This window comes from Alligator sinensis, unplaced genomic scaffold (genome assembly GCF_000455745.1).
Source record: "Alligator sinensis unplaced genomic scaffold, ASM45574v1 scaffold919_1, whole genome shotgun sequence".
NCBI classification, from domain to species: domain Eukaryota; kingdom Metazoa; phylum Chordata; order Crocodylia; family Alligatoridae; genus Alligator; species Alligator sinensis.
In genome coordinates, this window is record NW_005842191.1 from 1,814,468 (window position 1) to 1,826,257 (window position 11,790).

At 56.6% G+C, this 11,790-nt stretch overlaps 1 protein-coding gene across 3 annotated transcripts in view; it reads left to right on the forward strand.

The window, feature by feature from the left end:
• Nucleotides 1-11,790, forward strand: part of ITGA2B (integrin subunit alpha 2b) — a 23,111-nt gene that overhangs the window by 9,991 nt on the left and 1,330 nt on the right. For all 3 annotated transcript variants that reach the window (XM_014521179.2, XM_025207276.1, XM_025207277.1), the window contains 16 exons: nt 366-548; nt 929-974; nt 1,615-1,719; nt 2,010-2,065; nt 2,827-2,972; nt 3,361-3,486; nt 4,002-4,069; nt 4,573-4,720; nt 5,261-5,353; nt 5,787-5,866; nt 6,414-6,494; nt 6,907-7,012; nt 8,282-8,434; nt 9,216-9,338; nt 9,740-9,853; nt 10,769-10,870. In XM_014521179.2, the coding sequence (XP_014376665.1) occupies nt 366-548; nt 929-974; nt 1,615-1,719; nt 2,010-2,065; nt 2,827-2,972; nt 3,361-3,486; nt 4,002-4,069; nt 4,573-4,720; nt 5,261-5,353; nt 5,787-5,866; nt 6,414-6,494; nt 6,907-7,012; nt 8,282-8,434; nt 9,216-9,338; nt 9,740-9,853; nt 10,769-10,870 (1,730 nt within the window). The remainder of the gene's footprint in view (nt 1-365; nt 549-928; nt 975-1,614; nt 1,720-2,009; nt 2,066-2,826; nt 2,973-3,360; nt 3,487-4,001; nt 4,070-4,572; nt 4,721-5,260; nt 5,354-5,786; nt 5,867-6,413; nt 6,495-6,906; nt 7,013-8,281; nt 8,435-9,215; nt 9,339-9,739; nt 9,854-10,768; nt 10,871-11,790) is intronic.

The following is an 11,790-nucleotide window of genomic DNA, read 5'->3' on the forward strand; positions in this document are numbered from 1 at the left end:
GGAAAGAGTCCCCCTGGAGTTGACCCTTGGGAGGTGGCTGTGCCTGGGTAGTCTGCATCCGCTCACATGCCCTAGGAGCTGGGAGTCCCCTGATCCCTGTTTGATAGATGAGGAAACTGAGACAAGGAGGAATAACGTATCACTCAGGGTAACAGGGGCAGAACCCAGGAGTCCTGACTCTCAGCCCCCTTCTGTAAGCACTAGGCTGACACCTTCACTCTTCCCATGGCCTGGGCACAGCATGATCCCAGTCACTGCACCCATGTGTGTGAGATCCTTACACAGGTGAGCAGAGGCACAGGTGGCTCAGTCTGTGCCTTCCCCCCGGTGCTGGGCTCACATCTCCCTCTGCTTTGTTTACCCAGATGTGGCAGTGGGAGCCCCATTTGCTGGCCAGGGTGGAAGTGGCCGTGTGTTCATCTACAATGGGCACAGCGAGGGGCTTCGGACACCTGCCTCCCAAGCCCTAGACAGCCCCTTCCCTGGGCGTGCCAGTTTTGGCTTCTCTGTGCGTGGAGCCACTGACATTGATGCCAATGGGTACCCAGGTATGGAGATCACAGCAGTCCAGAGGCACTGACCATTACAGCCCACACCCCCCACATCAGGACACCACAAACTCAGAGCAGAGGGGAGCCTGGCTGTGACCACAACCAAGTGGGATGGTGGGAGGGTGATAGGGGCTCAGCCCTGCACCCAGACCTAGCAGTATTGCAGGTCATCAAGGTCCCTGTGCTTGGCACTGCCCCCTGCCCTGTCTAGCGCTGACCCTGTGAGTTGCACAGACAGGCTTCTAGGGCACAGTTGACCACACTGTCCTAGCTAGACAGCACCTGCCTCTGCCCATGGCTGCTGCTGCCAGTACACCCTAGATCTCATGGCTGGAGTCTGAATTGACCCCACTGTGACCCTTGGCTTGTGTCCACAGACATGCTGGTTGGGGCGTTTGGTGCTGGCAAGGTGGCTGTGTACAGGTGAGTACTCAGGGTGAGCATGTGCTAGACCAGGACATCACTCCAGGGCACTGTGTGCCCTTTAGGGATGTATCCTGGAGGCTGCCTTCCCACAGGAGGATCAAGCCCTTAAAGCTCCACTGTGGAGCTGGCAGGGCAGGTGGCACAATGCACAGGACAGGCTCTCTCCAGGCACCAGCTGCTCCCTCACTGCATTCTCAGCCCAGGGCCTCCAATCCCATGGGGAGGGACTGGCACAGGCTGCAGGCCTCCAGTCCCCTCTCACCACTTCCTCCCTGTGGCATCAGTATCCTGCCATGCTTACCTGTCTCCCCAGCCCAGCAGCCCCCTTGTGTCAGTGTCATGAGAATAACAGCCTACTACTGCTGGAAGCCCTTGGTGCTTCTCCTTGCTGCAGAGCACAGGGCCTGCAGGATTTGAGCCCAGGTGTGGCTCCTCCCCATCCCTGGCTAGATTGGGTTGAGTCCAGCCCTGGAATAACTGAGCTCAGATGCATCTTGGCAGAGGCACATGGGTCTGCCCTGGGGTGGAGCTGCTGCTTTTGCTGCCCCCTCCCTATCAGTGCTGCCTTTGAAGGGCTGGATCCTTGACTTCCCTCCAGCCTTTGCCTGGGTCTGATTGTTCGTGATGGTGTCCACAGGGCTCAGCCTGTGGTGATGGCCAAGACCCAGCTCTCCATGCCAGATGTGCTGAACCCTGAGGAGAAGACCTGCACCATGCCCAACTCCAAGACTCCTGCCAGCTGGTGAGCAGACTGGGGTGCAGTATGCCTTTGGGGGGCATAGTGCTCTTGTGGATGGGCAACCATGGGGTGTGGTGCTGCTAGGAGGAAGGGGGTTGTGGGTTGGGGATGGAGGTGCCGCAGAGGCCATGATGAGGGGCTGGGGCAGGGGCCTGGGCCAGGGATGACATGGCTTGACTGAGAGCCCAGAAGCATGAAAGTGCCTGGGTCTACCCAGCAAGCTGCTGTCCCCACCCCTCAGTGGCCTGGCAGACCCCTAACCCTGCTTGGGGGGTGGGGGGTTGTTTCTGCAGCTTCTCCATTGAGATATGCGTGAGCATGTTGGGGAAGAGCATCCCAGAGGAGATCAGTGAGTGCAGGCGGCCGCGTGCATGAGCCCCTGGGGAGCTGGCTCCCTAGGGCAGGTACCAATGACCAGCTGCAGCCTGGGGAAGGGCCAAGGTTATCTGTAACGTGCTGGTTCCAGTGGGCAAGTGGGCATGAAGCTGTATTGTACGCCTGCTATATCTGAGGCTGGAGTCTAGGGCTGTGTATCTGCTAGCTGCACTTTATGGAGCTGCTCCAGGATGTAGTTATGCCTCTGATGGGAGATAGACCTTGAGGGAGCTGACAGACCTGGGTACCTCACCAGTCCTCTCTCACTGGGTCACTGGTTTAAATCCTACCGTGCTCAGCAGTGGCTGCCCAGTGACTCCGTAGCTGCTTTTCAGGGGCTTGTGTTGGCCTGATGGGCTGATCCCCAAGCCATGACATCTGGCCCTCATGGACTCCCTTCCCACCAGAGCTGAGGGCTGAGCAGGCCATGGAGATGATGCTTCCCCTTCTAGTGGACCCCTCACAGCCAGTGCTGGAATGAGGGAGGTTCTCCTGTGGGTGGCCTAGTCTCTCATCTCCTAGGCCATGGGAGTGATTGGAGGGTGAAGGCAATACTCCTCAGTGCACTTGCTTTCTTGACCTAACCCAGCCAGGTCAAGCTACTCTCAGTTTGATGTCCTGCATGACAGGAGATGGGCTGGGAGAGGAAACAGGTCCCACAGTTAAAGTGTACCAGCTGCGTGCAGCCTGTGAGCACTGGGAACTGTGACTACCCCATGCTTCCACGTCCCCCAGAACTGAATGCCAGCCTGCAGCTGGATCGGATGAAGCAGAAGTCTGGGAAACGGATCTTCTTGTTCCAGCCACACGAGTCCACATTGACCCTGAAGCTGTCAAAGGAGGGGCCTCCCTTCTGCCATCGCTTCTCAGCCTATCTGCAGGTATGGAGGAGGTAGAGGCAGGGTGCACCACAGCTGTGGTCTGTTGGAAAGCTATTGGGGCACTGGAGAAGAGGGTGGGTGAAGCCCATGGCCCTGGCAGCCTCTGGTTGTGTGCAGATAGGGTGGCCTCAAATCCATGTGGGAAATCAATGAAGCCCTTGGCTGGAGTGGTGCTTCAGAGGACTTTGTCCATAGGGAGAAGGAGCTGCCTTGATGCCTGGGCACAGACTTCAAGTGATTGAGATGTCTCAGAAGAGAATGAAGCTGAGGTTGTCTCTTAGCCACAGCTCTGGGGTTGGCAATGTCTAGGCAGCAGAGTGAGGCAGGGAGACTCAAGGAAGGGAGACTCTCTTCAGCATTTCTCATCCCTCCTCCTCCACCCCCCAAGGATGAGGCTGATTTCAAGGACAAGCTAAGCCCCATAGTCGTGAGCATCAATTTGACCCTGGCCACCCCATTGGACACCGAGGACTTGGGACTTGTGCTTTACGGAGACACCCTAGTTCAGAAACAGGTAGGCTGGCTTCCTGCCTCTCCTATCTGCTTGGGGAGCTGTGAAACTGTCCAAGCAATGGGGGTGAGGCACTGCATGAACACTGCACTCAGCCTGTGGAAGAGACCAGGCTAAGCTGCCAAGAGAGCAGCCCCAGCCCAGCCCATTTCACAGAGATGGGATTTGCCCCTGGAATCTGGTTTTCACTGCAGGAGAGGCCTGTGGCTGCCATCTCAGCTCCAGAATGATTCTCTTCAATGCAGCTGGTGCCCTTTCATCCAGACCCACAGACCTCCTGCCCTCCCAGTTTTGAGCTCCCTTCTCCTTGTGCTAGTGCCCTGCATCTCAACCTGTAGCCTGTTGCTATCCAAACCAGGTTCCCTCCTGACCACTGTACTGATTTTTCTGACTCCCAACCTACTTCCAACCTTTCCTGGCTGTGCCTGGGGTTGGTCTGGAGCAGAGAAAGGCCAGTCCTGTTGCAACACACCATTTACTAAAATTCATCTTTGCCTTGTGTCTTTCCCTGGCTGCAGACACGCATCGTGTTGGACTGCGGTGAAGACAACGTATGCATTCCTGACTTGAGGCTCTCGGCCTGCAAGTAAGCACCACAGCAGGGCTGTGTGGGACTTGTGGCTCAGACCCTCCTGGCTGGGGATGAAGTTAGGATGAACCCACTGTCCTTCATGGGTCAGGAAGACTCCCTTTCAGGGCGTGTTGCTAAAGTCAGTTCTTTGAAGGTGGTTTATTTATGCCTTGTCCGAAGCCCCCAGCATTAGCTGTTGTCAGCATCAGAATACAGGATTAGCTGGGGAGCTCTAGGAATCAAGACAGCTTGGTTCCCATTGGCCATTACCCATTGTCACATGATTTTTTTGGCTAACACACATTGTAGACAGCTTCCATTGGCCATTTCCTGCTGTTGTACAGTTCCAATTGGATAGCCCAAAAATATAGATGATTCCTATGGCCAAAACCCACCATTATATGCTTTCTATTGGCTAGCACACACTGTAAAAGATTCTCGTTGGCCAGTTCCAAGATTTCTTCTCCCTAAGGATGGGGCCTTGGCTCTGTTTGCTCATATAACTGCCTCTCTTTCAGGGATCTGGATTACCTGCTCATTGGTGCTGAGACCATGGTTCACATTAAGGCTGATGCGGCCAATGAAGGGGAAGGTGCTTTTGAGGCAGAGCTGCAGGTGCAGCTCCCACCCAGTGCCCACTATCAGAGAGCTGTCAGCAACATCCAGGTACAGAGGGGCCTGCCAGGGCCTTCTGCTCTCTCAGGGCTCGAGGGCATTGGCCATGCCAGAATCTTCCCATGTGCAAGAAGGGCTTCCCCATAGGATCCAGGAGACACCCTCCCTGACCTGACCCTACAACAGGAAGAAAGGGGCTCCTTCAGAGCTCCTTCCACTGACACTTCTTTGCAGCAGGATTTGCAGTCCTTCCCCATGCCTCAGTCACCTGCCCCAGACAGGCTTTGCCATTGCACTGTCTCCTCTGTGTCATCATCAGGATTTGAACCCTGATCTTCAGCTGTTGCTTGGGCTGTAAGGGGTCTGTACTCCCTGGTAGGCTGCTAGGCTCCTTTTGGCCCCACACACACATTGCACAGCCTGAACAGGGATGGAGGATCTAGGGGAATGGTTCCCATATCTGTGCATCCAGGCACCTCTCACATTGTGACACCCATCTGTCCAGAGGGAAGCTTCACTCTCCCTGCTCCAGCCTGCCCCTACAGCTCCTCCCTGTGATAACTTCTTGTCCCCAAACCCATCCCACTGCAGGGCATGGAGAAGCTGATCTGTAACCCCAAGAAGAATAATGATACCCACATGGTGATCTGTGAGCTGGGGAACCCCATGAAGACTGGCACCAAGGTATGGGGCATCTCTGCTGCATGCCCGCCAGTGTCTCTCTGTCTTTTGCTGCCTTTGCCTGAGGCAGGCTGCTGAAGCCCTCAAGTGGCATGTCCCTTGGCCAGGACAGGACTGGATGATGACCACTGTCCCTCTGATTAATCTCCAGGAGCCTTGGGCTGCTGACTGGTCACTGCAGTTCTCGGTGATGGTGCCCTGCGCTTCTGCACATGTGCTGGCCCCTTTCCCATCTCATCCCAGTACTCACACCACTGACACTGCTCCTGCTTTGGGGCAGACCTTGTCCAAAGGAGTTCAGCAGTGTCTGTGGGTGCACACTGTCTCTTCAGCCTCTCTTGTGGTCTTACGGTGTCTGTGTCTGTGGTATCTGTGCTCTTGGCTATAGTCACAAGGGCATGGCACATGGTATATACATGCTCTCACCTCTCTACAGGTCACTGTGGACATAGCAGTCAGTGTTGCCAACCTGGAGGATGCAGGTGACACCATCACATTTCTATTGCAGTTGAGGAGGTGAGGCAGCAAACACCCTTCTCCTCTCCCTGCAAGTGTGCGCAGAGGCCTGGTGATGTCTCTGACCATGTCCCCCTGTGGCGGGCAACCATCACTGGGCTGCACAGTGCCAGCCTGGACAGAGCCTGTGAGCCCTTCAGGCTTCTTGGGACTTAGAATGAATTGCCTTTCTCCCTCTGCCCTCTGGGGAGCAGGCCCCAGGTGTCCCAGCACTGAGGGGTTGGTTTGCTATCACCCCTTGGCCACTTACTTGAAGTCACCTGCAGAAGCACCTAAAGAAGTTCCTTGCCACAGTCCTGATCCAATCCCAGCTCTGGGCCTCAGGCAAATAGGAACAAATTAACCCTTGCACGCCCCTGGGAGATGGCTAGTTACTATGCTGGTGACAAAGTGACTGCGACACCCAGGAGTCCTGCACCCCACTCTCACCACCCATACCCATTGTCCCCACCCTGCTTCCTGCCAGTGATGCTCATGCCCCACTCACCCTGAGCCAATGCTCCATGTGAGACTGACCCAGCGTTTTCCCCTCCCTCTTGTGCTGCAGCAAAAACAGCCAGAATCCCAACAGCAATGTGACGGTGGTTCAGGTCCCCATCAAGGTGGCTGCCCAGATGGAGCTGAGAGGGTGAGGGGCTCCTGGGGGAGCTAGGGGGTGGGGATGGGTAGAGTGAGTCCTGGGGGAGACAGGTGCTTCTTGTGAAGGGTGAGGTAGAGTTCCTCAGTGGCCTAGACTGATGCTGGGGCTGGCCTAGAACCCGGGGCCAGCCCAACAGTATTGGCCGTGTAATGCCACAGTACTACTCTGGGCCTGGTGGCACTGGGGTCACAGCCACGCAGCATCTCTTCAAAGGATGCGTGTGGATGACAGTCAGGTCATGAGGCAGTGGCAGCCCCTGCAGGGCCTGATGCCAGCTTGCCTTGCTTCTGGGGGCCAGCGAAAGGACAGCTCCACCATAGGGAGGGCACTGGGAGTGGAGGTGGGGGCAGTCCAATGCTGGTAAGACAGGGATGAGCCTGTCTGCCCTTGGGTCCCCTAGGAATTCCCTCCCTGCAACCATGGTGGTGCCACTGGAGGGATGGACACAACCAGAGGGCAGTCGCCGGCTGGAGGACTATGGCCCCAAGGTGGAGCATGTCTACCAGGTAGGGATCTGGCAGTGTGGAGTGATGGGTGTATGGGGCAAGGGACACAGTGGAGCCAAAGACCTTTAGACCAGTGGTCCTCAATCTTTTTTGTTCCAGGACCCATTTGTGAACATTGGCCAATCCCGACCCAGAACCCCTCACTCCCAACCTGCTGTCCCCCTTCCCTCCTCGCCCCCCAGGCCTCAGCCCCCTGGTGGGTGTATGGGGTGGGGGAGGGATACAAGCAGCCCCTTGCAGGCTGGGATGCTGCCAGTCTGCAAAGGGAAAAGCCACGGTTTCCCACATTTTTCTCCTTTTAAAGGAGAATTAATTTTTAAAGTTTGTTGATCCATTTTTAAAGTTTGTTCATGACCCTTTCATATATTCTTGCAACCCACTTTTGAGTCACGACCCACAGGTTGAGAAACACTGCTCTAGACTAGTCTCCAGCACCATCCACTTCGCAGGAATGCTGTCACCTCCATCTGGCACCAAGCTGTGTCCCCAGTGAGGGTCTGGCCAGAATGGGGAATACAAGGGCCTGGGAGACCTGCTGGGTCCCCTCCCCAGAGGGTACAGGGTATGCTCAGCCCCAAGCATCAGGGTGTCCCCAGGGGCCTCCGCATGCAGCTAAACTGCAGACCAACATGGGGGTTGAGTTGGGTGAGCAGGGCAGCCTGGTGAGCAGCAGGTGGAGCCAGGGGCTGCACTGGCCTCCCAGGGTCCCATGTGGCTGACTTGAGGGCAGCATGGGCTGCGGGGATGTGTAAGCATTAGGGAACTGCCAGCAAGCTGTGTTTCTGCCCTGCAAGCTCAGAGTCCAGGCTGTGTGGCCCCCAAGGCAGCCAGGCACCAAGTGGCCAGTGCCACGCCATGCGCTGTCATGGCCCCCCACACCTGTCTGCTGTGGGGACACATGCTCCTGCACCCATGCCCACTTCTCCATGCTGTGCTCCAGCACTGTCTGCACAGGGCGGGCAAGGACCTTGGTGTTCCTTTGCAGATGTGGCACTGGCATTGACCTCTGATCCACTTGGATGCGAAGCAGTAAAACCCCTGTCTACTCTGCTGCCTCCCTCAAAGGCTATCAGCAGAAGGCCCATCCCTTGGGAGTTATGCAGCCAGACTGGCTAGGAGAGTCATGACTCGGCTTCTTGCCCGCATCACCAAGTGCCAGGCCCCTGGTCCACAGTGCAGCACACAGCAGGCTCCCAGCTCCATCCCTTGCCCTCCCTACATGGTTGGCCTGCTGCCCCCTGCTTTACACCTTTCCTTTCCTCCCCCAAGCTGCATAACAAGGGCCCTGGGACAGTGAGCGGAGTGGCCCTTCAGGTGGACTTCCTCAGCCAGTTCCAAAGTGACTTCTTTCTGTACCTCGCGAGTCACAGCACTGAGGGGAAGATCAACTGCTCTGACCCCGCAAACATCAACCCTCTTGGGGTAAGAGCGGAGATGTGCATGAGGAGGCCACTGCTTCTGGGGCAGGGGAAGGGAGGGGAGACCACAGCTCCCTGAGGTTGCAGGAAGGGTGCCTGCAGCTCTCTGGTCACAGGGCCCTAGCTCTGGCTCTTGCAGGGCCCTCTATCTCTCTGCAGATCTGGGCTTCAGCTGCACAAGTGCTGAGCTCTGTGACTGGCACTTGGTTCCACAGTGACCCGGGGACATGGGCAGCCCCAGGGTGAGGGGATGGTGGGAGCAGCAAAGGAAACCTCCCCTCTCAGCCTTTGGAGCAGGATTGGCTGGCTCAGACTGTTTGTGGTAACAAGTATTCACAGGCACAGCCAGTCTTGCTCCCCCTCTCCTGACCATGGCACAACCCAAGTTAGTGCCTGAGCCACCAGCTTGGGGCTCTACTGAGCTCTTGTCCTACAAGACAGCTAGGACAGAGCCCACTGTCATGCTCCTGGGTCTATCCCAGGCCTGCAGAGATGCTGGGCAGGGTGCAGGCTGGAACAGGGCAACCCAAGGGACCAGATTCTGGCCATAATCAGTGCTGTAAATCCAGAGGGGGAATCCTGGACCACACTGGAGTCACCCCAGAGAGTGAGAACAAGATCTGTCACTGTCCATGCACTCATGTCAATAGCTCTGTCCCAGGGTCCCTTGTCAAAGGGTGGGGGTGTGCAAAGTCTTGGAATAATGATTTCCCCCACCCCACCCACACACACACAACTGCTGGGTGCAAGGATAAGAAGCCTATGTTGCATCCCTCTTATTCCAGCTGGACATCCAGAAACCCACGGTCTCCCCCAGCAACAATGAGAGCCGCCAGCCAGCCCACAGGCGAGAGAGACGGGAAGCAGATGAGGAAGGCCCACCCACTCTCCAGGAGCCCCTCCTGCTGGTAAGTGAGGGCTACTCTGAGCACACTGCACTGAGAAAACTGGTCCTACTGACACCAGCTGTGCTGTGGGGCTACCCAGAGACAGCCAGGGAGAATGGGAGGAACAGGAAGCTGCTGGCAGGGGAGTCCTGACCTAGGCAGAAGGTACATCCAGGTAAGGTTCTGTGTTTGTGCACCTCCAGGTCCTCCTAGCCTCCCTGAACCTCAGCTCCAGCCCCTGGAGCAGGGCTACCCATTACACTCTCCTTCTACCCATTCCAGAGTTGAGCATCCAGAGGGGATGAACTCACTCCCCCGCCCCTATGTTCTGGGTCCAGCCATGCTGCTGGCAGGAGATGGGGAGCAGCTGAGTTGTACTGGACTAGACTAGAGCAAAGTGGTGATTAACTCCATCTCTGCAGAACTGTAGCAGCCAGCCCTGTGTGACTATCACTTGCTATGTGGAGAGCTTGGAGAAGGACCAGAGAGCCATGGTGACTGTGCATGCCATCCTGTGGATGAAGAGTTTCATGAAGGTAGATTGGCCCCAGCACAGAGCCCTCATGGAAGCAGGGTCCTATGCCCTCCTCTTTGTCCCTCCTAAGGGCAGCAGGGCCCCTAGCAGCCTGCCTTTGTTGTACAGCCCTCCTTGCATGATTGAGGTTCCTCCTGCCCCTCTTCCGCCCCAGGAGAGAGCAGGTTCCCCAGGGACCAGATTCCATCCATGGTCATGGTGCTGTAAATCTAGAGGGATCTCCTGGATCACACTGGAGTTGCCCCAAAGTGAGGGATGTGGGAACAGGACCTGCTGTCATCCATGAGCTGGGACACCAGTGGCTCTCTTGCAGGGGTCCAATGCCTTGTGCTGGGAAGGGCCCTGCCTACCCACCTAGGAAAAGCACCCAGGGCAGCATTCTCAGTGTGTGCTGCCGTGATGGACATGTACATTCATGACACTGACTTGGCAGGGGCACAGGCTGACCTCTGGGTTAATGGAGGCACGAGGAATGGCCCACTTTTCAGAGATGCTGAGCATCCACATCAAATCAGTCACAGGCCTGGGAACCCAGGTTGTGGTCTCCCCCCAGCAAGGCAGGCCATTTGGGGCTGCTGTGCCAAGGGAGTAAATCTCCCTGTATCAGGAGACATCCTACCCAGCCTCCTGCCAAGTGTGTGCATGGAACGGCAGGAATTGTTCTCTACAGCCAGGGGCCACAACCCACCACCTCAGAGCTTGTGTTCCAACACCAGAACAGAGGGGATTTTTGGGGGGTGGGCTACAGGACCTGGCCCTGCTGGGACTTCCTAGGACCAGCAGTGAGAATGGGGGACAGTCACTACCTCACATACACAGCTGAGGTAGCACAGGCTGTGGTGCATCTTTGGCACTATGCTCCTGCCAGTGTCCGACTGGCCTCTCAGGCTGCCCTCATAGGCTTCTCTCAACACAGCGTCCCCATGACCAGTTCATCATCCAGTCCCAGGCTTGGTACAATGTCTCCGCGATGCCATACCGGATCCAACCTGAAGTCTTGCCAAGTGGAAGTGCCACAGTACGTCCCTGGATCTTTAAAGGGGGAGGGGGCCAAGTAGAACCCTTCCAAGTTAATGGTCTGGGCTGGTGTTAGGGTTAGGATCAGGTATGGGTTAGAGGAGGGTTAAGTCAGTTGGGGTGAAGGCTAGGGGTGAAGGCTAGGGGGCTAGTGAAAGGGCTAGACTTGGGGTGGGAGCTGAACTGTTTCAGGTAAAGGCTGCATTGGGCTTAGCATTTGGGTTATGGTGGGGTAGGTTGGGGCTTTGCTGCAGTCTGAGGGTGGGAAGAAAGACCTGCATGTGGTCCCATGATCTGCGCTGGTGGGTGGCTTGGTGGAGCACCAGCAGAGTGGTCCTGCTCAGGGGAGTCTGGCTGCCTTATCTTGGTTCTGTTAGACCAGATTCCAGGGCTGGTGCTGACCCTGAAACCACAAGCTGTGGTGCTTCTTGCTTAGGCCTTGTCCCTGCTACTCATGAGACCAAGACCAGCAGTAGAGGCCATTTCCCATTGGTCCCCATTGGTCACATACAAGAGCTTGTTCCAAAGCTTAGGGAGAGGGAGCTCCTGCATCTACACTGGGGGCTGACAGTGACATTGGGCAGTGTGGGTGGAAGCATGGTTTGGGAGGGCACCAGGAGCTGGCAGAAATTTGGTGCCTTCTGGCTAGTGCACCAGGGACTGGCAGAGACTGAAGCCAGCCTCTGTGTTGGACCTAGAGTCCTGCTCTGGTGGCCTGTCTTGCACTGGCCAGTTCTCCCTGGTCCCCTGGGGGAGGCTATGACACAAAGTGAGGGGTACTGCAGGGTCAGGGGGTAAGTGCTAAGCTGATGTGGGTAATGCACCTGGGACGGAGACTTTGAGCCTCTTGTGTGCCTGGCTGGTGTGGGGGAGCCCAGCCCATCATGCCATTGGGGTCATTTGGGATCAGCTCTGGGTTCA